The 25,772-nt window shown below is 35.9% G+C and overlaps 2 protein-coding genes across 3 annotated transcripts in view; both read right to left on the bottom strand.

The window, feature by feature from the left end:
* Positions 1–25,411, bottom strand: part of LOC110449691 (TBC1 domain family member 31-like) — a 42,897-nt gene extending 17,486 nt beyond the window's left edge. The window contains exons 1-12 of one of the 2 annotated variants that reach the window (XM_021496716.1): positions 25,248–25,411; positions 23,415–23,599; positions 20,909–21,064; positions 20,496–20,611; positions 19,071–19,249; positions 18,155–18,303; positions 17,037–17,196; positions 16,448–16,648; positions 15,408–15,539; positions 12,594–12,820; positions 11,776–11,909; positions 11,176–11,309 (exon numbers count right to left, since the gene is read on the bottom strand). In XM_021496716.1, coding sequence (XP_021352391.1) covers positions 11,176–11,309; positions 11,776–11,909; positions 12,594–12,820; positions 15,408–15,539; positions 16,448–16,648; positions 17,037–17,196; positions 18,155–18,303; positions 19,071–19,249; positions 20,496–20,611; positions 20,909–21,064; positions 23,415–23,491 — 1,665 coding nt within the window. In that variant the 5' untranslated portion in view covers positions 23,492–23,599; positions 25,248–25,411. The remainder of the gene's footprint in view (positions 1–11,175; positions 11,310–11,775; positions 11,910–12,593; positions 12,821–15,407; positions 15,540–16,447; positions 16,649–17,036; positions 17,197–18,154; positions 18,304–19,070; positions 19,250–20,495; positions 20,612–20,908; positions 21,065–23,414; positions 23,600–25,247) is intronic. The other variant, XM_021496717.1, reaches the window with a different exon arrangement.
* Positions 2,993–4,235, bottom strand: LOC110449692 (pre-B-cell leukemia transcription factor 4-like). The gene has a single exon (XM_021496718.1). It carries the CDS (start codon positions 4,027–4,029, stop codon positions 3,118–3,120), a length of 912 nt encoding a protein of 303 aa, XP_021352393.1. The 5' UTR covers positions 4,030–4,235; the 3' UTR covers positions 2,993–3,117.
* Positions 25,412–25,772: the final 361 nt, after the last annotated feature.

Below are 25,772 nucleotides of genomic sequence, written 5' to 3'. Positions count from 1 at the left end.
TACAAAGTATGGCAATTATAGGTGACCAAGTACATAGATTATATATATATATATTGTATGCTCTGAACAAATTAAAGTGACAGACTGATTGGTGGATTAAGTGCAAACATATAGCTGCCTCAGGTAGAACCAATGGGAGACATAAAAGTCAGTGACCTTGTTTTGACCTTAATTTTACTTTGAAAATTTAAGCCACGCTAAAAATTTAATGTATCTACTTTTGGGCTATAACTGAAGGTACAAAATTGCATTGACACCCCTTTAAACCCTTTTCAGTCCTGTACTATTATGACAAACAAATTAAGGATATATGCTACCTTACATATTGGATAAAAGATTTATCTCCCTTTATGAAAAATAATTTGAACAGAGTGTGGCTTATAACTTAAAATTATCTGAGAGTTCATTAGGGTAAACATTCTGGTTTTAAACCATAAAATGCCAGAGTTCTACATAAAATAAACAACATATTTTTAAAGGTAAACCGTTTACCTTTAAAAATAAGTTGTTTATTTTAAAAACAATCAAAATTAACTCTTTTGGGAAGAAGGCTTGTGTCACAGTTGTATAGGTAGCATATATCCTTAAGTCACAAGTATACATATGAGACACTAGTGTAGAATAAAGTGAATCACTTTCTTTCTGTGACTATATGTACTATATTTCACATACAAGGTTTTGTGAATACCTGAATTTGTGACCGAAAGAATACTATTTCAATGTTGAGCACTTATCTATGGAATTTATGGTCACGGCAGATGCAAATGCACAAAAGAATCTACTCGCGAAATAATGTAAAAAGTAAGTCTTGCAAAAATAAAGTGATCTTGAGAATTAATTCCAACCCAAAGTGATTATAATGTATATTTCTGCGATGAACTTGGCATTAAAATTCCTTTAAAAAATTCGAAAAACTTTTAATTTTTAAAGGAAACAATCTTCAAATGCATAAACATATTACATTAAAAGGCATAAATTCTGACGTACTTTTTCTTTTTCAAAGTAATGGTGTATAAAAATAATGTCTTGTGTTGTTAAATTATGAATGGAAACAAGTGGCATTTCAAATGCAAATAATAACTGAGAAAAAAAAGAGATATTTAGTTGAATTTCTGGACAATGTCCTCAATATCGTGTAGTCTCTGCCGAACGTTAACATTTGTTGTGGTAATGTCAGTAGTTCATGATAACACAATAGTATGAAAACCAGAACTAAAACACCAGTCAACCAATTCATTTATACTATTTTAATAAATATTTATATCAATCAACATCAATTACCGGTAAGCTTTTACAGCACTTTTCAAGAATAAATTGATTTCTTATTTCTTCAAATTAGACAATATCATTTAGTTAATTACCAGTCGATTATACATCTATCTTTGAACAGCTGAATATTCATAGATATCTTAATATAAATATATGTACAAGGTCTAATGGTTAATTTCACATACAGCTTTCATACAAGTTGTACATAACTGTGAATGTTTGCAATAACTTCTCACAAGAATCACAGGAGTCGGTGCTAACTACCCAATATTTTGCGATAGGAGAATGAATCTTAAATAAACATAAATATTCAGCATGAGGCTAATTTCAACATGTCACAATACCCTATGGTTACACAGAGTTCTGAAAAGTTTGTTATATTCACATGATGCTATACACACATTTGTAAATGGAGATTGTGACTATGGATCTCTGTGATAATATGCATCTGTACAGTTTTTTATAGCCACATGATGCTATACACATTCAATGTCAGATGTCTGATAACACAGGGGTCTGTACAGTTTTATAGTCACATGATGCTATATACATTCAAATGTCAGATGTCTGATAACACAGGGGTCTGTACAGTTTTATAGTCACATGATGCTATACACATTCAAATGTCAGATGTCTGATAACCCAGGGGTCTGTACAGTTTTATAGTCACATGATGCTATATACATTCAAATGTCAGATGTCTGATAACACAGGGGTCTGTACAGTTCTATAGCCACATGATGCTATACACATTCAAAAGTCAAGTGTCTGATAACACAGGGGTCTGTACAGTTCTATAGCCACATGATGCTATACACATTCAAAAGTCAAATGTCTGATAACACAGGGGTCTGTACAGTTTTATAGCCACATGATGCTATACACATTCAAAAGTCAGATATCTGATAACCCAGGGGTCTATACAGTTTTATAGTCACATGATGCTATACACATTCAAAAGTCAAATGTCTGATAACACAGGGGTCTGTACGGTTTTATAGCCACATGATGGTATACACATTCAAAAGTCAAGTGTCTGATAACACAGGGGTCTGTACGGTTTTATAGCCACATGATGGTATACACATTCAAAAGTCAAGGGTCTGATAACACAGGGGTCTGTACAGTCTTATAGCCACATGATGTTATACACATTCAAAGTCAGATATCTGATAACACAGGGGTCTGTACAGTCTTATAGCCACATGATGTTATACACATTCAAAGTCAGATATCTGATAACACATGGGTCTGTACAGTTTTATAGCCACATGATGCTATACACATTCAAAGTCAGATATCTGATAACACAGGGGTCTGTACAGTTTTTAAAGCCATATTCGCTACACACATTCAAATGTCAGATGTCTGATAACACAGGGGTCTGTACAGTTTTTATAGCCATATTCGCTACACACATTCAAATGCCAGATGTCTGATAACACAGGGGTCTGTACAGTTTTTATAGCCATATTCGCTACACACATTCAAATGCCAGATGTCTGATAACACAGGGGTCTGTACAGTTTTTATAGCCACATTCGCTATATACATTCAAATGTCAGATGTCTGATAACACAGGGGTCTGTACAGTTTTTATAGCCACATTCGCTATATACATTCAAATGTCAGATGTCTGATAACACAGGGGTCTGTACAGTTTTTTGTCAATAATTTGACAGAAGAATAGAATAGGTCATCCCATTCCACTGCTCGCGTCAATATCTGGCTGACTGATGATGGTGAATCTACTCCAAATGTCTAACAGCTGAAACTGGACAGCAGAACATGTTTACATATGAACTGACAGTTTAGACTTCAAACAGGTGATGAAATGGACATCCCACCTTACTGAATCACAGTCTGGGACGAAGGTACGTCACTTCCGATTGGTTGACTGAACACGGTGGAACTGTTTACGATGTCTGACAGCTGACGTATGATGTCTCCGTAGAGACGTGGCGCCTTGTCTGTCGTACCCCCTGAACCTGTCAGTCCACTACAGATGGATAATAATTTTCGTTCCACTTGTTGTTTCTGTTTCTTGGGTTTTGTATTGCTGGTCCTATTTCTCTTGTTGGCAAACCAGGCCTTGACTTGGGCGAGAGACAGGCTCCCGTCCCGAGCCATTTTTTCTTTTTCTTCCTCCGACGGATAAGGATTGTTGATGTGTTTCTCATACCAGTCACACATGATAGTCACACCTCGTCCATTCAATTGTCGTGACTTTGACCTTCCAGACCCAGATGCTGTGGTGGCAGTCGTAGAATCGGCAGCAGACGGCAGTGCCACCTTTAGTAGCTGTAGGCTAGCTGTAACCCGGTGTGTGAGATGCATGCGCTGACGATCGTGTTCCTCATGGATTTTATTGATTTCACTTTGATAGAAACTTGCGTCAACCTCTTTTGTCTTCAACTTGTCAATGGAAGAACACCGATCAGTCTCAACTTCCTGGCACTGTTCGCTGTAGAATTTGTGCAGCTGGTGGACTTTTTCCGAGTTGTGTGCGAATACCCGTTGAAAGTCGGATTGTAAATTGGCTTCCTGAACAGCAATGAGGGCGGGGTCTAGTATAACAGGCTCAGCCTCCTCTTCCATCGGAGCGACGCCTTCTCGACACAGACTGAACGGAAGTGTCTGAAAGTTTTGGTAGCACTCGCTGGTCAGTGTTGCCTGTAGGTCCTCAAACATGGGATGTGTGCAGATTTTAGCTAGATCTCCACCGGCAGGCAGGGCCTCGGTCTTGATAAGCATAGCCATCTTCTATATACCTCCTGTATAGCACTTTATAATGTCCTAGCTCACACAAACTGCAGGATTAGTCTTCGGTTTTCAGGATATGGCGTGCAGGTATGAAGTAAATCAATCCTAATGTGTTTTTTCACACTTTAGGTATTTTAAACGTCCACAAGGTATATAACTTGAGTACTCTATTAATTCTCAGGGTATACAAGGTACAATGTACATTAATGCGTGGTTTTTTCCCACACTATATTTTAAGTTCCACACAGTACAGAACTAAGGCTCTGTACGTCACCGTCACCAATGCAGCTTAGATAATCCTCACAACTCCAAAATAGAGTATTGTTTTCTTCTCATCAACACTAATAGTTCATAATTCAATTTACACAAACATACCAAACAGTTTTTAAATAGGCATAATAACTGTCTATATGTCCAGATGTCAATGCCGGTGAGTTAGTCTTTACATTACTTGTTCCCACACAGAATGAAAAACAAACTTTCCCAGGAATTAATTTCAGCTCCAAATGGCCTGTCATCTACATGGGACACCTCAAAACTACTGTTGAATATTACAAACTGACAAGTATTCATAAAAGTAGGAAATCAACTATCCAATCAAAGCTGACTTCTATTACATTCCAGCCAATGGGAAAGACAGGTTGTGTTTTAGAGTGTGAGGTGGCAGGGTCAGAGGTCACAGGTGCTAGATGACACTCCAACAGTCACAGGTAAAACAACAGGTGAGATCTGGTCAGTGGTCAAAACCTATAGACACTCTGGACATTTGACAGTTGACCACACCAAGCCACCCACACATATATATGCATTTTATCTTGAAAAGGAATAATTTAAAGCATTATTGTTAACAAGTCTGATTAATATTAATAATTTCAAAATAGGGTTTTGAACAAGTGTATTTTTTTTAATAATTTTGAAATATGACAAGTCTTATTATTAACATGTAATATAATAATTTTTGATACATTTTTTAATTTTATGCATTCTGGAATCATGGATATTAGAATGAATTTACTTTCAACATTGAGTAAAAAAGGAAACAATAATTCAATTAAAATATACCGATTGCTTACTATGCATCTATTTTAAGAATACCTGGTAAGTAAATTTCAATCTTTAAACAAATATATATCAGTGTTCCACATAGGTAAAGAAAAGTTCATGTCAAAACTATTTCAGGATATATGCATATATACCCTGTATATAATTACAAAATTCGTTATAAATACAACCTATCAACTGTTACTCAATGGAGTTTGGACAAAATTCAAGGCCTTTTTCCCAACTGTTTTTCGAAAAAATGCCTGTGTCTGTGTAATTGGGAAAACTTTGTAACTGTATTTTCAGAATTTTGCAAAAAAATGAATTCCCCCAAAGTTTCAATGACCAAATCATCCTTATCTATGACTTATCATTTCATTTTCGATGTTCAGCAGCTAGATATGTTGTATTGAAATCTCTCTGAACACAAGTTGAAAATACATTTTATTCTTCACAATGTCGGGGATGCTACTTTCTTCCTTTACAAAACAAACTGTCAATGATTGCCAGATCAAAGGAGCACTATTTATATAGATGCTTCATAAGAAAGATGATTTAGATCTGTATAATGTGTATATATGGTTATAGGACTCGGAAACTAAATCAGCCAACCAGCAAGTGTTTCATACAATTGTAATCCCTACCTAAAAGGACTAGGGGTGTAAATACGCAAATATAAAATTCATTTGACAACTGGTTTAGGAGATATGACATTACAAAGAGAGACATAAACGGGCATTTTCTTGATAAAATGTGTGAAAATCGTCTGTTGTGCACTATTTGGTTGAAAATCTGCCATTTTGAAGGAAATTAACTTAATGCTCTTCAATTTTTGAAAGCGTCCGCATGCAACAAATAAATATTTGACATTCTGAAACATTGTCATACCAGTGTTCATTAATTTGTAGAAAGGAATTTTGTTTGTAACATGCAGATCTAGGCTTTCACTTCCGAAGTTAACTTCCAAAAACACCATATTTTGGCTATTTCTGCATAGCAACGCACATTTGTTGCTATGGTATGTACGTAGGGCATCTACGCATGCACACTGGAAAATAATCTACACCAAGAAAGATAGTTCCAATTAACCAATATGATGTTTATAACAGAAATTGGTAAATATATTGAAGTTGAAATTTTCCAAAAATGACCCATATTGCCCCAAGTCCTTTGTTCCGGTTAAATACAGTTCATCTTAGTCATTTAAATGGGATATTGTTGACCCATCTTACATTGTATGATATCTACAGATATTCAACTTTAGAAAAAAATGTAGTTTTAGTAGGTTTTAATATGTGATGGTGGATTGATATGGGGTCAAAAGTGAGGGGGTGTTCCCATCCCATTTCACCGGTTTGGCTTGAAGCACTCTTATATGCCATTAAACCCACCAAATAATGTCCTTTGAAGCCTTTGTCAGGTTTGTATCTGTGGATCTAGACAGCTGTCACTAGTGTTGAACTTCAAATATTAAAGCTATTAGCTCAAAAGCTTAGTAATAACATATAGCAAATTATTTAGTTGTGCGAGTCCTTATAGGAAAGGCGGATTTCAGCTGTTTCCATGTTATGACCCAGAGTGACTAATTTCCCAGGGTGGGGCCAGACCTTTGAGTGGAGATCTCAACAGCTTTTACATCATAACCCCGGGATAAGGTTTAGACATTTAATGATTTGTTGATTTTCATCTTTTTAGTTAGTGAATTCTCGTCTTTTTGCGCCAAAATTCAAAATGTCTAAAATAGCAAATAAACAATAGATTTTTTTAAGGATGTTTTGACCTCAAAGTCGAAAGATGGGGAGTTATTAGACAGGCTTTTATTAGAACCAATATGGTATCTGAATACAGAGAAGGGATCTTATCCATTTCCAAGTTATAACCCAATCTCTCCCATTGTGCCTTATATTAACCCCTTTGCCCCTGCAGCGGCCATGTACGTTCTGATTTATTTTTTACAACACTGAGTCCCCTTATCCCAAGGATGCTCCAAAGCAAATATGGTTAAAATCCTGTTATTCGTTTAGAAGCAGAAGGATTTAAAGAATTTACCTATTATTCCCCTATTGTGCCTGGTTCTTCTGCCCCAAGGGGCCACCCCTCTAATTATACAACTCTTAATTAGTCCCTTTGGCACAAATTTTCCCCAAAACATATGTAGACAAAATCTATTTATTTCTACGGAAGGAAAAGGAATTTAACCTCTATTCCCAAAATTGAGCCCCATCTCTTGGCTCCCTCAAACTGCACAACCTCATTTAAACAAAACTGATTTTGGGCTCTAGAGCAAATTCTGACAAAAATCCTTTTAATACAGAAGGAGAAGGATTTTGAAGATTTACCTTTATTTCCCTTATTGGACCCTGGCCCTCTGCCTATAGGCCAGGGGCCAAATCCTCTGTTTTTAAAATCTGGTCCATTGTGCTCAAAGATGCTCTGGATCAAATTTTGAAGATTTACCCCTATTTCTCCCAATACTGAAACCGACGCATAAACATCCTTCTAAGTGTGTTGACATTGGGGCCAGAATATCCTAGTGTAACAAACCTGGGTCGAGATCCCCTGGGATCTTTCTTCATTTCAAAAAGAAAGTCAGTTTCCTGATCATTTATTTTTGTCACTCTTGTATTATCTTATTATTTCTCATAAAATTCTTTACTTCAATGTACCACTGTTATCTGGAATATAAAGCTAAATCAACAACTTCAAGGAATTGAAATTAATGACAAACAGGCAAAACATATTCCAGTTATATTAAAGCATTGCTATCCATACTGGCCCATCCTAGAAAAGAACCTTGACACCCCTAGTGACAGCAAACTAAAATTGAGGATGTAGCAATTTCAACAAAAATATGCCATAATATAACCCTTTCACCCCTATGTAACTTTAGTAAACTCTACCATGCATTGATCTGGATGAGTCCATTTTGGTCCACAGTGGTAAAAGGAATAAGCATGAGTAAACAAGGTAATGATACATGCAATGGAACATTGTTAGTCTTGACACTTCAGTTTCTGACAAACAAGAGGCCTAATGGGCCTGAATCGCTCACCTGGTATTAATCTCACACTTGTTATCTTAAAAGTGGACTAAAATACAACTACAGGCAGAATATCAATGTTTGATTCATAAGAACCTATTAAAAGATTTAAACACATGACGCCCATGACCTTGAATGTCGAACAAGGACATTAGGTTGAACAGAGTTTATAGTCTTCCAACCCAGCATGCTTCTAGCAAAATATCATTACCCTGGACCTTTTGGTTATACAGAACAATCATTTAAAGATTTAAAGATTTAAAGATTTACACCATATATTGACCACTGTGACCTTAAATATGGGCGAAGGTCATTCATTTGAACAAACTTGGTAGCCCTTCATCCTAGCATGTTAATGGCCAAATATCATCACCCATGGCCTTTTGCTGATTAAGAAGAAGACATTCGAATGTTTTAAATATATTTGACCCCTGTGACTTTGAATATAAGTCAAGGTCATTTATTTGAACAAACTTGGTAGCCCTTCATCCGAGCATGTTACTGGCCAAATTTAAGCACCCTAGGCCTTTGGGTTATTCATAAGAAGTTGTTTAAATGTTTTAAACATAGTTGACCCCTGTGACCTTGAATATAAGTCAAGGTCATTTATTTGAACAAACTTTATAGCCCTTCATCCCAGCATGTTACTGGCCAAATTTAGGCACCCTAGGCCTCTCGGTTATTCTAAAGAAGTTGTTTAAATGTTTTAAACATATCTGACTCCTGTGACCTTGAATATAATCTCATGTGAAAGCATGGATTGTGTGCTCAAACCAACTTTTTGGTTACTCACTTGAATCATGTCAACCTATCAAAAATCAAATGTAAAGATTGAAAAGAGCATATCACATTATGGCTTTAAGTCTCTTCAAAGTTTTTCCAAATCATTGACTAAATAGGGTTGTAATATTTATCTAAAACAGTAATTCAATTACTTTTAACACAAGACTTTTCAAGGCGTAAAGTGAAATTCAATGTTTTTCAGGCCAAACTTTAAATTCATGACTTTTTCATTATGTGTATAAAAGGAGTTCAAAGAAGTTTAAAACTTCCCCATATGATATGGGGTCTGGTATGAAAACAGGCATGTTATAAGATTTTTATCATATACATTATTCTGAGTTTTCCTCTTCGTGTTGCGGTTTCTCATGCTGTCGACAAAACTACCGGTGTCCTCCGTTTCGATTTTCACAAATCTTGCCTCTTTCAACCTTTGGTCAATTTCTTTGCGGATAATTATATATATAAGTTCATCTAATTTCAAGTATTGGTTGAGCTAACGATTCGAGTACTGCCTCTCCATGAGACTCCATTGTTGACGAGAGGTGCAGATGACAACAACAACAAACCTCTAAAATTTAAAGCGGTCACCGGACTGGACTGTGTTGAAGACCTGGATGCGGGCTGATATCTCCGGAAGCGGGCTAATATCACCGGATGTGGGCTGATATCAATAGGTTAATACACGGGCGGGCAATATCGACAATTGGAATGATACAGTATCACATATGCAATTTGGTCGATATTTCAAGCAAGTATGTCATAAAGCAGAATATCATTTTGTATATATAGTTATACAAAGATGAGATAACACTGCATCGCAATATGTTTTTATGTATCTGCTTGTCATTTTAACTTTTCAATTCACCAAACGTTCTATAAGATATGTCAATAACTGTACATAGGCTACTATAAGTGGTACGTGGGAATCAATCGAGATTTCATAATAGATAGTTGGTTTAACGAAAACGCTCAAATCTGCGTGATCCAATATGTATGTTTGATAACATTCTGACAACTTTAAATTGAGAAACCTTTCCAGATAACAATACATCCGGGTATATATACATTTCCACTGCAAGTTCCTCTACAAGCATATGCATGACCATAAGAAATTGCGTTATAGGGCTATAAATGTAATTGGATCAGCATCATTTTGAACTTTCTCCTTCTTACTCGATTAACATCAGACAACCATTAGAGGCAAACATTTTGGTGACGTTAGGCTGTTCATGCCATTATGAACACAAACCAGTTACATCCACATTTACCATGAAGCCAGTCAGGGCTTCAATTATCAAAGTAAATTTCTTCCATATTGCAACATATATTGGGATACACTACAAGTGTATTTTGACAGCCCTAGGCCTATCATCAACAGATAATATACCATATTTGCCATAATTAGTGTCCTTCCCCTTTTTTTGCACCACTTTTTCTCTTATAACTCGCATCTTATAACCGTAATAATATAAGCATTCCTCTAAAAGCTATTTTTTAAGAGCACTTGGTACTAATTACGGCGGATATGGTCATGTTATAATTACATGGCAGCTCTGTTTTTATCATCTTGATTTATAACAGTGCTGTTTTGGTGGCTGAAGCTGTCGAACAAGCTAAACCATGCAACACGATGACCAAAAAAATCCAGAAATGAAAAAAAATGAAATTTTGCAATAAGCATTTTATACTCGTGTAAAATCCCAGCGGGTTACTTCATTAAAGCAAGTGCCCTTATTAGGTCAATTACAGTTCATGCAATTTTCCTGACAGCAAGATCTAAAAAGTTTTACAATTTTAGATTTATGTGACATCATCATCTTCTCCAAACCTATCAATGACTATCCTTTTCATGCCTACAGTATATATATATCTTGGCCAGGTGTGTTGGAACACTCAAATTGCCATGTTCTTGAATTGTCCAACTGATTTCATTTAAGATATATTTGGAGAAACAATGTTCATTTCTTGTCTTCTGTAAGAGACTTTTGTGATTTTGTGGAGAAAGCCTCCTCTCTTACTTCCAGTGAAATTCATAGTAATTAATATTTTGTCTCATACTGGATAAAGGCAATGCATCTTTTTCAGTGTACCAGAATGCATTCTTCAGTCAGCTTAAATTTCTCACTGGACAATGCACTATATTTCGTAACTGTATTATATTTCTGATATTAAGTATTTATTTGAAGTATGTGTATCATACAACTGTTCATGTTTGGGAGTTGAAGATATATATATGAATAAACACAGTAGACAATTAACAAGGTGAAATTGACACTTACCTGTGACGTTACGCTGTACTTGACGAAGTGTTGCAGCAGATACTTGTCATGGTGAGCTAGCACATTCTCTATCAAACTTAGGATGTTGATCGGAGGGTTGGGAAAGTATTCAAACCAATGTTCTGCCCAGTTTTCTGTAATACAGTAACATAAACCTTGTTACTATCATTTGTTTTACTGTATAAACTTACATTGAACTTCACAGGACTGCTACAGACTGCACCAGGTATAAGCTGTTTATAACTTTTGTCTTTTGTATTTTATCCATTGATGACTGCATCACAGTGCAAATATCTCAAAGAAGATTTTATCTAGCTTCAACCTAACCTGAAGAGAAATCAATAGTCTTTATTTATTTCAACAATAATTTTCTGTATTTTACTGCTGAAAATATCTATCTATCTTGATGTTAAAATATTTCTCTGTCCTTAATCGTGTAAGTTTGATGAAGGACTAGAGCTGCTTTAGATCTATTGTCCCAGAATTTGAAACAAGAAAAACTATTTTATTTTCTTTCTTTAAATGTTTTAAGTGACAAAAAGTAATACTTCAAGTATGAAATTCCAGTGTGATTTTACAGCGTACTCCATTTCTACTTACCCATGATAGTAGCAATGATTTCAAAACAGACTAGATGGTTGTTCTGGAAGAGCTTGACGAATGGGAAAGCGAGCACTGGCAGATACTGAGTTTCTCCGAAAATCGGGGACCAATGGGAAAGTGCCGACAGGATCCTGAAAATAACAAAAACACAAAATAATCAGACATGATATAGTTACTGGGAGTATTGAAAGATCCCCGTCTCACTGCTAGCGAAACACTAGAGACTTTGTACAAACAGCAACCTTTCCTTAATTTTGATTTGGATGTAACTTTGGCAGGACTTGGACAGGTTACACTACCCCTTGTTTAGGAAACTCAGCTGGTTAGAGCATGATGTGACTGAAAGCCCAGGGCTCAATTCCTTTTCTAGTCCAATTTTATTTCTTAAACTTTCACAAAACTTAAAAAAAAGAACAGATGAACAACAACACCACAGCTGGGTAAAAAAAAAAAAAAAAAACCTTTTTCCCCCTCAATAAAATATGCCCTTAGTATGGTGTTCTTTTCAAAAAAATATTTTTAAATCTTTCGTCATGCCACTAACTCCTTCACCCCTGCAATTTCATAATGAACTATTCCAACCTTTGAATTGGAAGAGTTCAAATGTGTCTTCAGGGGTGAATAAGTTAAAAAAAAATCCATTTCATTGTTACATTGTTCCTAGTGGTACGAGGATCCTTAACTGTACAGCCTGATATAGCACTATAAGATAGGGGAGCCTCATGTGTTTAATGTAAGATAGGGAATTTTATTGAGGAAGACGGGTTCATTGGCCCTTCTTAAGGATCTACAAGGGTCACATGACCTGAACCTACCTTTGTAGGACTCTGAGGAGCTTCCTACTCTTTATGGGATAGTCCTCCTGTAGATTGACATATGAGGGGTGCGTGCCTTTGTCTACGAGGGCTGCATAAGCAGTGTGGTTCTCCGGAAGCCGTAGCACTGATCGCCAGATAAACATACGGTATTTGCTCGGGTATTCTCCGTACCCCTTCAGTATGGCTGTCAACCTTTCCATGTTTAATCTCTCTGGAATCTCAATCTGAAATGGGAGAAAACTCAAGAGTCAGATGCTGATACATGTATCTACAAATCAAAATTTTGGGATTTTTTATTATTATATATTTTTGGTATTGCTGCGTGCTTTATTATTTTTACAGGAATAACTAATAGCGTAAAACACTGTCACCATTTTCTCAGAATCTGTTGTTGTTAATGGGTCCTTTTTTATGATTTGTATAATTAATTCTGTGGTATGCATCTAATTAGGAAATAATTATAATGTTTTTTCAACAGGGATTCTTTCGATCAAATTGGGGAAAAAACCCAAAAAGTGATTTAAGTATAATCCACTGTATGCTTGGTAGTACACAGGACTAGTTGAAGAGACCCTTTTTAGTCCCAAGTCAATGGTACTAGTCCAATAATTCATTCAAAAACATCTCTGGCTCAAAATAGCAAAACTAATTGACTGGAAGGACAAAAAATCACTACTGTCATAAAGATATGATGAAGTTTTAAGAATTCTTTAAAGATTATCATGCAATAAATTCAATTTTGTGTTTCGAAAAAGGAATGTCCTATTTTTATAATTCTTCTATCAAATGATTTGTGATAACATATATTTTTGTATAAGTCTAAAGGACCAGTTAGGTTAGTTGCTTCATGATCACTACTCCTTGGGCTAGAGTTAGTGTTACATTGAAAAAGATTAAGGTAAATTTGTACCAACATGACATTCAATTTCTTTACGACTGAATTCGGAACAGAATATAGACTAGCAGCCGACGACAGCTACATGTCGATCTAGACCTCTTTGATCATGTACAATCGTAGAGCACAAATGGAATTTAACAAGTGTTATAGCTGCGTATTAAATGAAATAAATAAAAGAATCTCATTTTACTGTTAATAGAGAAAAAGCAGTGTCAGTTACATTTTTTTAATTTTATTTATCTTTTTTGTAAAATATATCACTTGGACATTTAAATATGGTCACTTCCTAGTTTTGACATCTGGAATGGTCAGAAAAACATGTTTTCTCTTAATGTCATGCTCCGGTTAATATAATGTTATCTCTTAATGGCATGCTCCTGTTAATATAATGTTTTCTCTTAATGGCATGCTCCTGTTAATATAATGTTTTCTCTTAATGTCATGCTCTGGTTAATACAATGTTTTCTCTTAATGTCATGCTCAGGTTAAATTCGTGTTTTCTCTTAATGTCATGCTCCAGTTAATAGCATGGTTTCTCTTAATGTCATGCTCCTGTTAATATCATGTTTTCCTTTGACAAATGAGAAGTGATATTAAGCAAAGGCTTCTCAGTTCTGTACCAGGTAAGTAAAATCCCTTGACTTTTTAATACTGTAAATCATATGATCTTCATGGTTGTGCTTAAAACCATGACTAACAAGGGTTTTATTTCACAAAACAAACAATAGCATGTTCACATCACTTTGTTAACAAGGTCTGACTAAGTTTATGTTTGAGAAATTTTGTAATAAACTTTCATTGTCAATAAATACAAAAATATTCCTCGTGAAATATAAATACTTTACAATAACTTTGTATTTGAAAAGGCATAAAAAGGCTTGGTTAATCAATATGAACTGTGAAGCATGATACAAATTTACTGTCAAAAAGGTCTTGGAAATCTGGAATATTAGACACTAAAGACTTAGGTCTATGTGATACAGCTTTCTTAAAGACATACCAAAATTTTAATAGACCAGATCTTGACAAAGAAAACTTTCATATTTAGTGCTTGACATCGTGACAAATTTGTAATCAGAAAAGATTTGTGATACTGAACGAAGAAAAGTAATTTTACAGATAACATTTTCCTCTCACTTCAATACATGTCATTGAATCATGATGAAAACATCTCTGATAGATCTGCAGTGTTTTTTCCATGATGAGTGTCCATATATGAGTCTACATTTAAGTTTGAACACATTACAAGATGTATCATTCCTACTTTTGTAATACATAACAAATAATTGGTGATCCTACACTCCTTATGTAGAACTTTGCGGTAACGTCCTAGTCCGGATCCAAAGTGGACTCTATAGAGTTCCTAACTAATAAACATAGTAAATGAATAAAGGAATCTCAACAATGACGTTTTGTGTTATTTGCTGTCTACATGTTTTGGCTTGCTATACCAATCGAACCATTCAGCCATATACGAAATATTCCAGAAACAACAGTTTGGTATGGTTTGTTTGTGTTTTACGTCCTATAAACAGCTATGGTCATTTAGGGATGTGCCAGGTTTTGGTGGTAGAGGAAAGCCGGATTTTCTGGAGAAAAACTACCGACCTACGGCCAGTACCTGGCTTGACTGCCCCACGTCGGTCTAGAACCCGTGACCCGGTGGTGGGCTAGTGGTAGATGAATGTCAGACGTCTAAACCACTTGGCCACCGATAGCGAGACCCCAGAAACAACAGGATGAACTGTTAAACACTACTTACGTCATAACTGTACATTAGGCTTTAGCTGCCTTTGTCCTGATGAGGCTGCATAGCAGGCCGAAACATTTAGACAGTAAATAACATAATATGTCCTTGTGGTGTTGAGATTCCTTTATTATTGTATGTAATACATGTACAATGGACAACCTACCTCTTTGAGCTCACCAGCCATCTTATTCTCCTTTCCCCCTGCGCGACCTTTACCCTTGCGTTTCAGTATGGATTTGGTGGAGGTGTCGGCCATTTTGTTACCAGAGACGACCTTCACTAACGGAGCAGGTGGCTGAAAAATACAATAACAATGCATCAAGGAGCGTTGCAGGGTATGTGTAAATCAATGACCAGCTAAGATGCTGGTATCCCCGTAACCTTGCTGTAAAAATTAAGACAAATCGTCGTTATCATATTTTCGCAAACTACTTATATTAAGGGGTAACACAAAAGAATGAAGACATTTTACATAAACAATGGGCCTGTTGGTTAATGCAAACCAACCAGTTTGCCTAATTGTTTTAAAAAAGTCTCACCAGAAAAACAACATCAAAATCACTAGGTCCGTCCCTATTTCATAAACGATCAACTCTGGTCCAACCAGTATATGATAAACAAAAGTTGCCAATATACTCAACAGATTTATTAAGTTTCCTAATACACGACGGACAATATTTAGTTCAGACAGTAGACTTAATATTGTTTATTCACAATGTAATAAGCTCACTTTGTTGAGCTCAGAGACTGAACTTAGTATATTTAATACACAATTTAGTAGCTATAGACTTACTTTGCTGAGCTCCTAGATTAAACTTAATATTGTTCATACACAATGTAGTAAGCTCACTTTGTTGAGCTCAGAGAGTGAACTTAGTATATTTAATACACAATTTAGTAGCTACAGACTTACTTTGCTGAGCTCCTAGATTAAACTTAATATTGTTCATACACAATGTAGTAAGCTCACTTTGTTGAGCTCCGAGAGTGAACTTAGTATATTTAATACACAATTGAGTAGCTATAGACTTACTCTGTTGAGCTCCGAGAGTAAACTTAATATTGTTTATACACTATGTAGTAAGCTTACTTTGTTGAGCTCAGATAGTAAACTTGATAAAGTTTATACATAATGTAGTGAGCTCACCCTGTTGAGTTCAGCGAGTAAACTTGATATAGTTTATACATAACATACAAGCTTACTTTGTTGAGTTCAGACGACATTGCATGTAGGTTAAACACATTCAGACATCCGTCCTCCATGGCTGCTGCTAAGTGGCGGCCTGATGAACTCACATTGATGTTATTGATCTTGTTTTCTATACTTCCCACATCAAATAATAACTTGCATGTGTTGATGTTGATGAAACGTACAATACCATCTTGATTGAGAACACCCAGGACCTGGAGAAAACACAAATAACATCAAAATCTGGGTAACATGTGACCAAAACAAGTCCAACACTCTGGATAATGATTGCATTAATTCATTCGGCTATTTCAATTTTTTGCAATTTCACATTAGCATTTTTTCCATGCATAAAAGTTAAAACATCCTGTGAAATTAATGACAAACTAATTCATCTGTACTGAAATACATTATGTCATTGCCACTAGACCTGAAATTGGCAAAAAAAAGATCCGCCGAAAAGTTCAGGACCACACAAAAAAAAATTGTACAGTTTATTCAACACAACCAGGAGAGTATTGACACGTTGTATTGTAGCATAACTCTATTCACGATAGTTCTTAAAGCAGTGTAACACACACAATTTCTAAGTAAACAACAAACCTGATTAGCTCCAGCATCAAAGTTGTCTGGGAGGAAGACCATTTGACGGACGGCAGTCACCTTGACCGGCAGCTCCACGATGCGTAGAAGTCTGTGGGTGTCCAGGTCCCAGAGATGGATGAATCGGGACTTTCCTCCTGCTGCTAGAATCCGTCCATCCCTGATTAAAGAATGAAAATAAAAATAAACAATTAATAAAGCATGCTACATTTTTGCAAATGTACGAGTCAATCGTGTTATGAATATTAAAATCTGTTTGAAACATTTGAAACATTTGTAGCTACTGTACAGAGATTCATGCTAAACTTGTACCTATTATAAGTGAACTTGCACTATATTTGATCGTCAACACTCAAAAACTCAAAATGACATAATTTTGGTATTTATCTAAGATATCACTAATACAAACTTCGATAACTGTAAATGTCAAAATATGATGTAATCATAAATTTTAATTGTTGACCTTCACAATGGATAATCACATCTTGTAAGGATATGTTCATGATGAAAATTAAATCTTTAGACTCATTTTTCCATAAAATAATGTCCTCAAAAATAGCGATTTTTCAAAATGCAAAATGCAAAAAAAAAAAATCCACAATACTGTACCACAATTTATAATAAAATTCTAATATTTGCTTCATCGCTTCATTAAAGTTTTTGCTGAAAATGGACCAAAAAAAGCAAATTCGTTTTTGCTTTCTACTTTATATCCATTTTGTTCTTCATAAAAATCAGTATATATATATAAACATATAGTACAAGCTACTAAAATATGTGTACACAACAATCTTTCAACCAAGTATTGACCTCAGATGAAGACACATTATCTTAATATTGTAAAAGTTGTTGTATTTTGCAAGATTCAAATTTTCCATGAAATCCACAAATTTAAGGTTAATAATTAGCAAAGTAATCCATCCTTACTTATCACAGCTCTGAAGTAAACCTGAAATCTGCAAAAATCAGATCCTGTGAAATTGACCATTTTAGCAAATCCATGAAAATGAGAAACCACAAAAAGAAGCACTTTGACAGTATCCTGTTTTGAGGTATGACACATGCGTAACTAGACCCATTTACGAGGAGTCATAACCCTCACCTAGTCATTGACTTACTTGGTAGATGTGAAGGCTCGGTAATGTGGACTCTTGCCAGGGGGCACCGGTAACTGGTATTTACAGTTCAACGTGTCCGACTCCCAGGCAAATATCGTGTCGTCCTTGAAGCCAGTTATGATTACATTGCTCAGAGGTAAAAAGAACACCTACAACATGAAATAATTCCCATAATGCATCACAATGGTTTGTCCTGTCACATTTCTTTTGTATAATAAATTTCTTACAGATAATTTTCACTAATATCCCTTAAATCCCTTAAATTGATTATTTTACTGACATCTCTTTAACTGATCATAAATATGGCTGCTTTTATACATTAGCACAAAGTGATGCATCTGGCAGTTCTATGATTAGGGTAAGGAATGATTGCGATTTTCATCACATCTTCATGGGCAGGGAAAAGCACTACTCCACTCGTCTTGAAGACTGGATTTTGCCATTGGCAAGTGAACAAGGTTTTTCCTTGCCCCTAGTTTTGGACTTTCTATCAAACATTCCAAGCAGTTTACTAATGGAAAGAAAATAAATGTGGAAAAAATATCAAAGTAAAAGACAAATGTTGACAGTGATGTTTGACAGTTTCTCAGATATGGATTGAAGTGATGTTTCAGCAATTTTGTCCAAGGCATATATTCCACTGTGAATAGGCCCATTACTAGATCTAGATCCTGTGGGACCCTAAAGAAGGAATAGGCACATTACTAGATCCTGTGGAACCCTAATGAAGCAATAGGCCCATTACTAGATCCTGTGGAACCCTAAAGAAGCAATAGGCCCATTACCAGATCCTGTGGAACCCTAAAGAAGCAATAGGCCCATTACCAGATCCTGTGGTACCCTAAAGAATCAAAAGGCACATACTAGATCCTTTGGAACCCTTCTAAAGAAGGATGTATTTTTGTAGCACACAAACCTGGACTATGCCAACATCTTCCTTTATGTTCAGTTTGCGTTTACGTTGGAAAGTGTCGAGATCCCACAGTTGGGCGGTGTCTGTTGAGGTGGTTAGGGCATATCGTCCCGAGGCGTGTACAGAAATGTCTCGGATTGCAGACTCATGACCTTTCATCCAGGCCACCATTTCCTTAGTATCTGTAGAAAATACAAACAATAATATTCACATAAATTATCTATTGAAACAAACAAAAATTGCTGTAAAACAATATATAAACAAGTGAGTATCCCTGGCCCATGGGTCAAACAAACAGTACAATTACTTGAACTCTGACCCCTCATGTTACCCATTGGAATATGGGTCTTGGATATTACATGAGGCACCATCTAGTCATAACAATGCACATCTATGGAGTTTCATAACATCGGTGATCAAAAGTTACTGTTCAAACATTTCACTGACTTGACCTTTGAACCATTGTCTTGACCTTGACCTTTGAGGCACAGCCCTGAGAATGTTACAGCACATGCCATCTAGTCATGATATGTGCATCTTTGATTTTTCATAATGAGATCTTGTGGCAATCAGAAGTCGATAACCTTTGACCCTCAATTTGACCTTTTTATTTTGGCACTTGGCATGCATTACATACATGAACGTCTATGAAGTTTCATAAGTAACAATATCTTGCAGTGATCAGAAATTTATCATCCGTACAAACATTGCTTGATTTTTGACCCCCTGGCGTGATCTTGACATTTGTGGAAAGAAGTTAAGAAGCTAATACTCTAATGCAACACACCATCTGGTCATGGACAGGCTAACCTATAATGTTTCATAACAAAATCTCAAGTCAATCAGAAGCAATATATGTACTGATTTAGGTGTTCATGAATGCACTTTAACACTAGCTAACGTACAGTCAACCAAACAAAGCGACTGCTATATACCTTCAAGTCACTAAAGTTAGGAAGGTTGGACAATAGAGGCACCACGATTCACCGCGATGCACTTGTACCGCGATTATTTATGTTCGAATCGATTCACGATATATTTTTCTGGATTTTCGTTACGTCACGATCTGAATATTAATGTACGCCGCTTCAGCCGAAACGTCTGTGAGACTTTCAATTTCATTGGCTGATCTCTAAACCCTCAGCCAATCGGCTGTGATGATACAATTTTCACAAAGTATTCATAACAAAATGGCGGACCCCGGTAAGGAAATGAAAATTTGTGATGCTCTGGCAAGCTTCAAATCAAAAGTGTGGAAACACTTTGGGTTCCCGTGTATCAACGGCTTATATATCTCATTTTGTTTATATTTTAAAATAAAGGTGTATTGAATCGAAATAATCGAATCGTGGTACAAATATAGAGATATGTATCGAATCGTGGGTAAAGTGTATCGTGACAGCTCTATATATGCACGGCAGTACCCACCTGAGTCAAAGCACTTGAGGGAGTAATCTGACAGGCCGACAAGAAACTCTGACTTCCGACGGAGATTGAACGCTACAGCAGTACAGGGGTGTCCCGTCTTCTGTCCGAGGAAAAATCTACAAAAATATATATATCTTTAATATTTTAATACAAACTTAAGTACCAATAAACAGTGAATGGTATGTATTATAATAACCTGCACTATGTCAAAGGAAATATGCGCAATATTTAAAAAAAACACTTTCATATGATTATGTTTAATTTATATTTTCCAATACATTTAAATATAATTACACATTCATATAAAGACTGGTGTTAATAAAACAACATATGTATACATTGTAAGTAAAATGACTAAACATTGATAAATTTATTAATCATAACAAAACAACACCAAAGAAAATCTATCTTACCTGTTTTTGTTGAGGTCAAATATGTAGACATTGCCTTGGTGATCCCCGGCCACAAAGGTTTCCGTTTGGCCGTCAAACGCAGTATGAAGAAATCGGACATTCCGGCTGGACTGGGAAAGGCCCCCAGCCTGACTATGATTGATGCTGACCATCAACCTATATGGATCAAAGCAATACTATACTGTAAAACATGAAATATTCGTTGTGTATAAATATTCTTGGTTTTCGTGGTTGCTATTGAACCACGAAAATAAATACAACAAATTTGAATGATATACATATGCATGCCTACTGTTTGTTAATATAGGATATCCATGAAAGTTTGTACCACGAAATGATCTAAATAGCTTCAAACCACGAAGGAAAGTATCCAAGAACATTTCGTGTTATCCAGTAGGCAGTACCTAGGTTATAACTGTGAATATGAAGACAATATGTTTTCTGGTACCCTTGCGATCGTGTGTTGCATTAAATTTGCTGCCATGCATTGTGAAAGTATGTACTCTGTACAGTGTAAAGCGGGTTTCTCTTTGAGCTGTAGTAAAAACATAGACACCATGTTTTTACTTATGAGAATCAATTATGATTCACATAGAACACTTGAGAATAATATGATTGGGATCGAGGGATGAAATGTCTACAAAACATAACATGAACATGTAATTTTACTTATATATAGTGCTATGACTTTTGGGACACAGATTATAAATATCTGAGGTCTGGAATATTGATTTTCCAATCGGATCTCACCCAGATGGCGAAAATCCGACTATGCAAAGTGTAACTTTTGCCTTAGTAATGGGACCATTTAACATCTTAAAAAAAATTATGGTCAGGACTTAAAACAAGAGGCCCAATGGGCCTGCATCGCTCACCTGGTATAAAACTCACACTTGTAACCTTAAAAGTGATCTAAAATAAAGCTACAGGAAAAATATCAGTATTTATGATTAAAATTCATTCAAAAGACCCTGTTATTTATTTTTTTAACCTTTCAACCCTGTGATTAAAAGTCGAACAAAGTCATTATGTTGAACACATTGTATAGCCTTTCATCTCAGGATGCAACTTGCAAAGTATAAACATCCTGGGACCCATGGTTATTCAGAAGAGGTTGTTTAAAGATTTAAAAAAAAATGACTCCTGTGTCATTCACTTTAACAAACAAAGTAGTCCTCGATCCCAGCATATGCTACTGCCTAAATATCAACATCCTGAGCCTTTTGGTTATTCAGAACAAGTTGTTGAAATATTTTGAACATATTTGCTCCTTGTGACCTTGAATATGATTTAAGGTCATACATTAATACAAACTTGGTAGCCCTTCATCTCAGCATGCTACTGGCCAAATATCATCACCCTGGGCATTTTGGTTATTCAGAAGAAGTTGTTGAATGTTTTTCACATATTTGACCCCTGTGACCTTGAATATAGATGAAGGTCATTTATTTGAACAAACTTTGTAGCCCTTAATCTCAGCATGCTACTTGCCAAATATTATTACCCTGGGTATTTTGTTTATTCAGAAGAATTGTTTAAAGTGTCTAACATATTTGACCCCTGTGACCTTGAATATGCTTGAAGGTCATTCATTTGAACAAACTTCGTAGCCCATCATCTCAGCTAGCTACTGGCCAAATATCATCACCTTGGGCATGTTGGTTATTGAGAAGAAGTTGTTTAAAGTTTTTGACATATTTGACCCCTGTGACCTTGAATATGGGTAAAGGTCATTCATTTGAACAAACTTTGTAGCCCTTCATCTGAGCATGCTACTGGCCAAATATCATCACCCTTGGCATTTTCGTTATTGAGAAGTTGTTTAAAGATTTTAACATATTCGACCCCTGTGACCTTGAATATGGGTGTAGGTCATTTATTTGAACAAACTTGTAGCCCTTCATCTCAGCTAGCTACTGGCCAAATATCATCGCCATGGGCATTTTGGTTATTCAGAAGAAGTTGTTTAAAGTTTTAAACATATTTGACCCCTGTGACCTTGAATATGGGTAAAGGTAATTCATTTGAACAAACTTTGTAGCCCTTTATCTCAGCTAGCTACTGGCCAAATATCATTACCCTGGGTATTTTGGTTATTCAGGAGAAGTTGTTTAGAGTTTTTAAACATATTTGACCCCTGTGACCTTGAATATGCTTGAAGGTCATTCATTTGAACAAACTTGTAGCCCTTCATCTCAGCTAGCTACTGGCCAAATATCATCACCTTGGGCATTTTGGTTATTCAGAAGAAGATGTTTAAAGTTTTTGACATATTTGACCCCTGTGACCTTGAAAATAGGTGAAGGTCATTAATTTTAACAAATTTTGTAGCCCTTCAACCAAGCATGCTACTGGCCGAATATCAACTCCTGGGCCTTTCGGTTATTAAGAAGAAGTCGTTTAAGTAAAATATTGACGCCGGACGGACGCGCCACGGCATAAGCTCACTTGGCACTTCGTGCCAGGTGAGCTAAAAATCCTAAAAACATTACTGTATCACGCTTACCCATTATCAGCTGATGGTGTGGGCTTACGATGCCAGATTTTCCCATTAGCCTTATGAGCTACATCAAGTGACTGCATCGTGTATGATGTCACTAAATCACCCAAACCTGTAGAAGTGATATCTGTTGTCCGTTATGTCAGTCTCCTGTGTACATGTACATATACCATCCTCATTCTGACACAGATCTGGAATTATAAAATTGAGTTACAAATGTACTATAGATATGTCACCTGCATGTCAGAGCATATTTTTTTTTGACTCTGTGCATTTCTCATTATCACAAGTATTTCCTACTTCAAAACAAATTGAGCGGATAGTATGTACCAGCAGTCTCCATGTTAATGTTGAATCTGGTCTACTGCTTCATCAGTGGCTAAATAACTATATAAGCTTCTGATCATGAAGTAATTATTTGTAAGTCTGTACATGTCCAAACATCTGAGATGTTGATCATCAGTACCACGTGCACTGTTACCTTATAATTAATTATATGTACTTTATCCTTGTCTTGTTTTCTTCCATTTTATTTATTTCGTCAGATTCCATTTTATTCAACATGCTTGATATTTTACTTGTTGACAGTCATGATCATTTATATTATATATAAAGTATAGAACAAAAATAAGGTAATGATCATTGAACAATTATAGGATGCATAAATACAACTGGACCAGGTCTAGACTTGAAGGATTCAAAATCGGGACCTCTGAACTATAACTAGACACTAATAAACTGAGCTATATATCTCCATGTCATCTGACCAAGGCACACACTATATATATATATACACATCTCCCTTGCTTATTTTTCTTAATCTCCATGCCCGAAGACAATACTTTCTCCAACCCTTCACATGTCGTGTCTCCCGTTTTAGCCGGGAAAGATCAGCTTGTCACCCCCTAGGGGGAGAAAACCTCGTGCCGATTAGCACGTGTTCAATTGTGACGTCATTAAAATGTGTCATCGGTAATCGTGATGTCATTAACAGTGAATGACGATATGCATACCCCACATGCGTTTTTGTTTACAAACATGGCAGACTACTGTCGATGGAGCTGTGACTGAAATAATAGGATGGGAGAAAAATAGTTATCCCTACCTTGCAGGGTGTAACAGAGAATTTTCCAACCCTCGGGTGATTTTTTTGGTTGTCTTACCCTCGGCAGAGCCTCGGGTTAGACAACCAAAAAACATCACTCCTCGGGTTGGAGATTTCTTTGTCACACCCTGACCCTCAAGGTAAGGGAAGATTCTATTAGTATACAGCCCATGTTGTTTATCCCCTTGACACCACTGTAATTGGAGAGGAATAAATGTATCAGGATAAGACCAGGCTTTGAATCGGTGGAGCTGTGTAAGGTCGTTTCGTCCTAAATTTTGTTCGCCCTGGGTCGTTTGGCACTAAGCTGTTTCGCCCTAAAAATGTTTCAACTGATTTTCATAACTTCAAAGGATATAATTTTAGGGTGAAACAAGCTTTGGTGAACTGAATTTATATATATATATATATAAGGGGGAATTATGATCGCGACCCGTGTAGGGCAAACAGGATTTAGGGTGAAACGACCCAGATACAATTGAATCTAGAACCTCCAAAATCAAGTTGGACAATATTAACTACATCAAATATAATCAATAATCCTTTTTATTTCACAAGCAAAAACTCTCTCTCTCATGTAGAATTTAAATAATTGGCACAATCAAGGAGAGAATTTAATCCAAGTACGTGAACTATCCATGTACATGATGATGCCGACAACACACAGTAACAGTTCTACTGTAGATCTGTCAGTGGAGGATTTGCTGCACGACACTTTAATTACAGTGACATACCTGAACATATATCATATACGCTGGCAAAATGCACTTTCTTGACGATCTCAGTAATAAAAGAAAGTTCTACCTCAGTCTGTTCTCCATAAATGTCATAGTTCAACGAGACTTCCCAGTGTTTACATGTGATGCGGGATCGGACATGTTTTCAATTTTGACGCCAGAGTAAGGTAAAATTACGAATCAACATTTGGAACGAAACAATATCTTCTGTGAGTTAATAGGAATGTTAGTGTTTTAATTGGTTGTTTTATTTAAAATATTGATGAAATATGTGTTTTCGAACATTTGTTCTGAGCTTAAAAATAATTATAAAAAAAATATCTTTTGATGCGTTTCGTTTCGTTATGTACTGGGACGCGTTATTCATTTTTGACGTTTTTGATAAAAACAAATTGGTTATTAGGCCTAATGTGCTAGGATATGAATAAGAAATTGAATGTTTTTTATCGTATTTTTGCATTTGTAATTTCATATTTAAAGAATTATTATTATTATTATATTTTGTGAAAGTGAAAGTGGATC

The sequence above is a fragment of the Mizuhopecten yessoensis genome, unplaced genomic scaffold (assembly GCF_002113885.1).
Source record: "Mizuhopecten yessoensis strain PY_sf001 unplaced genomic scaffold, ASM211388v2 scaffold4791, whole genome shotgun sequence".
NCBI lineage: Eukaryota > Metazoa > Mollusca > Bivalvia > Pectinida > Pectinidae > Mizuhopecten > Mizuhopecten yessoensis.
This window is presented reverse-complemented; position numbering and strand designations above follow the sequence as displayed.

Excerpts from the sequence above, each read along its gene's own strand:
- LOC110449692 (XM_021496718.1), bottom strand. The coding sequence starts at position 4,029 with ATGGCTATGCTTATCAAGACCGAGGCCCTGCCTGCCGGTGGAGATCTA.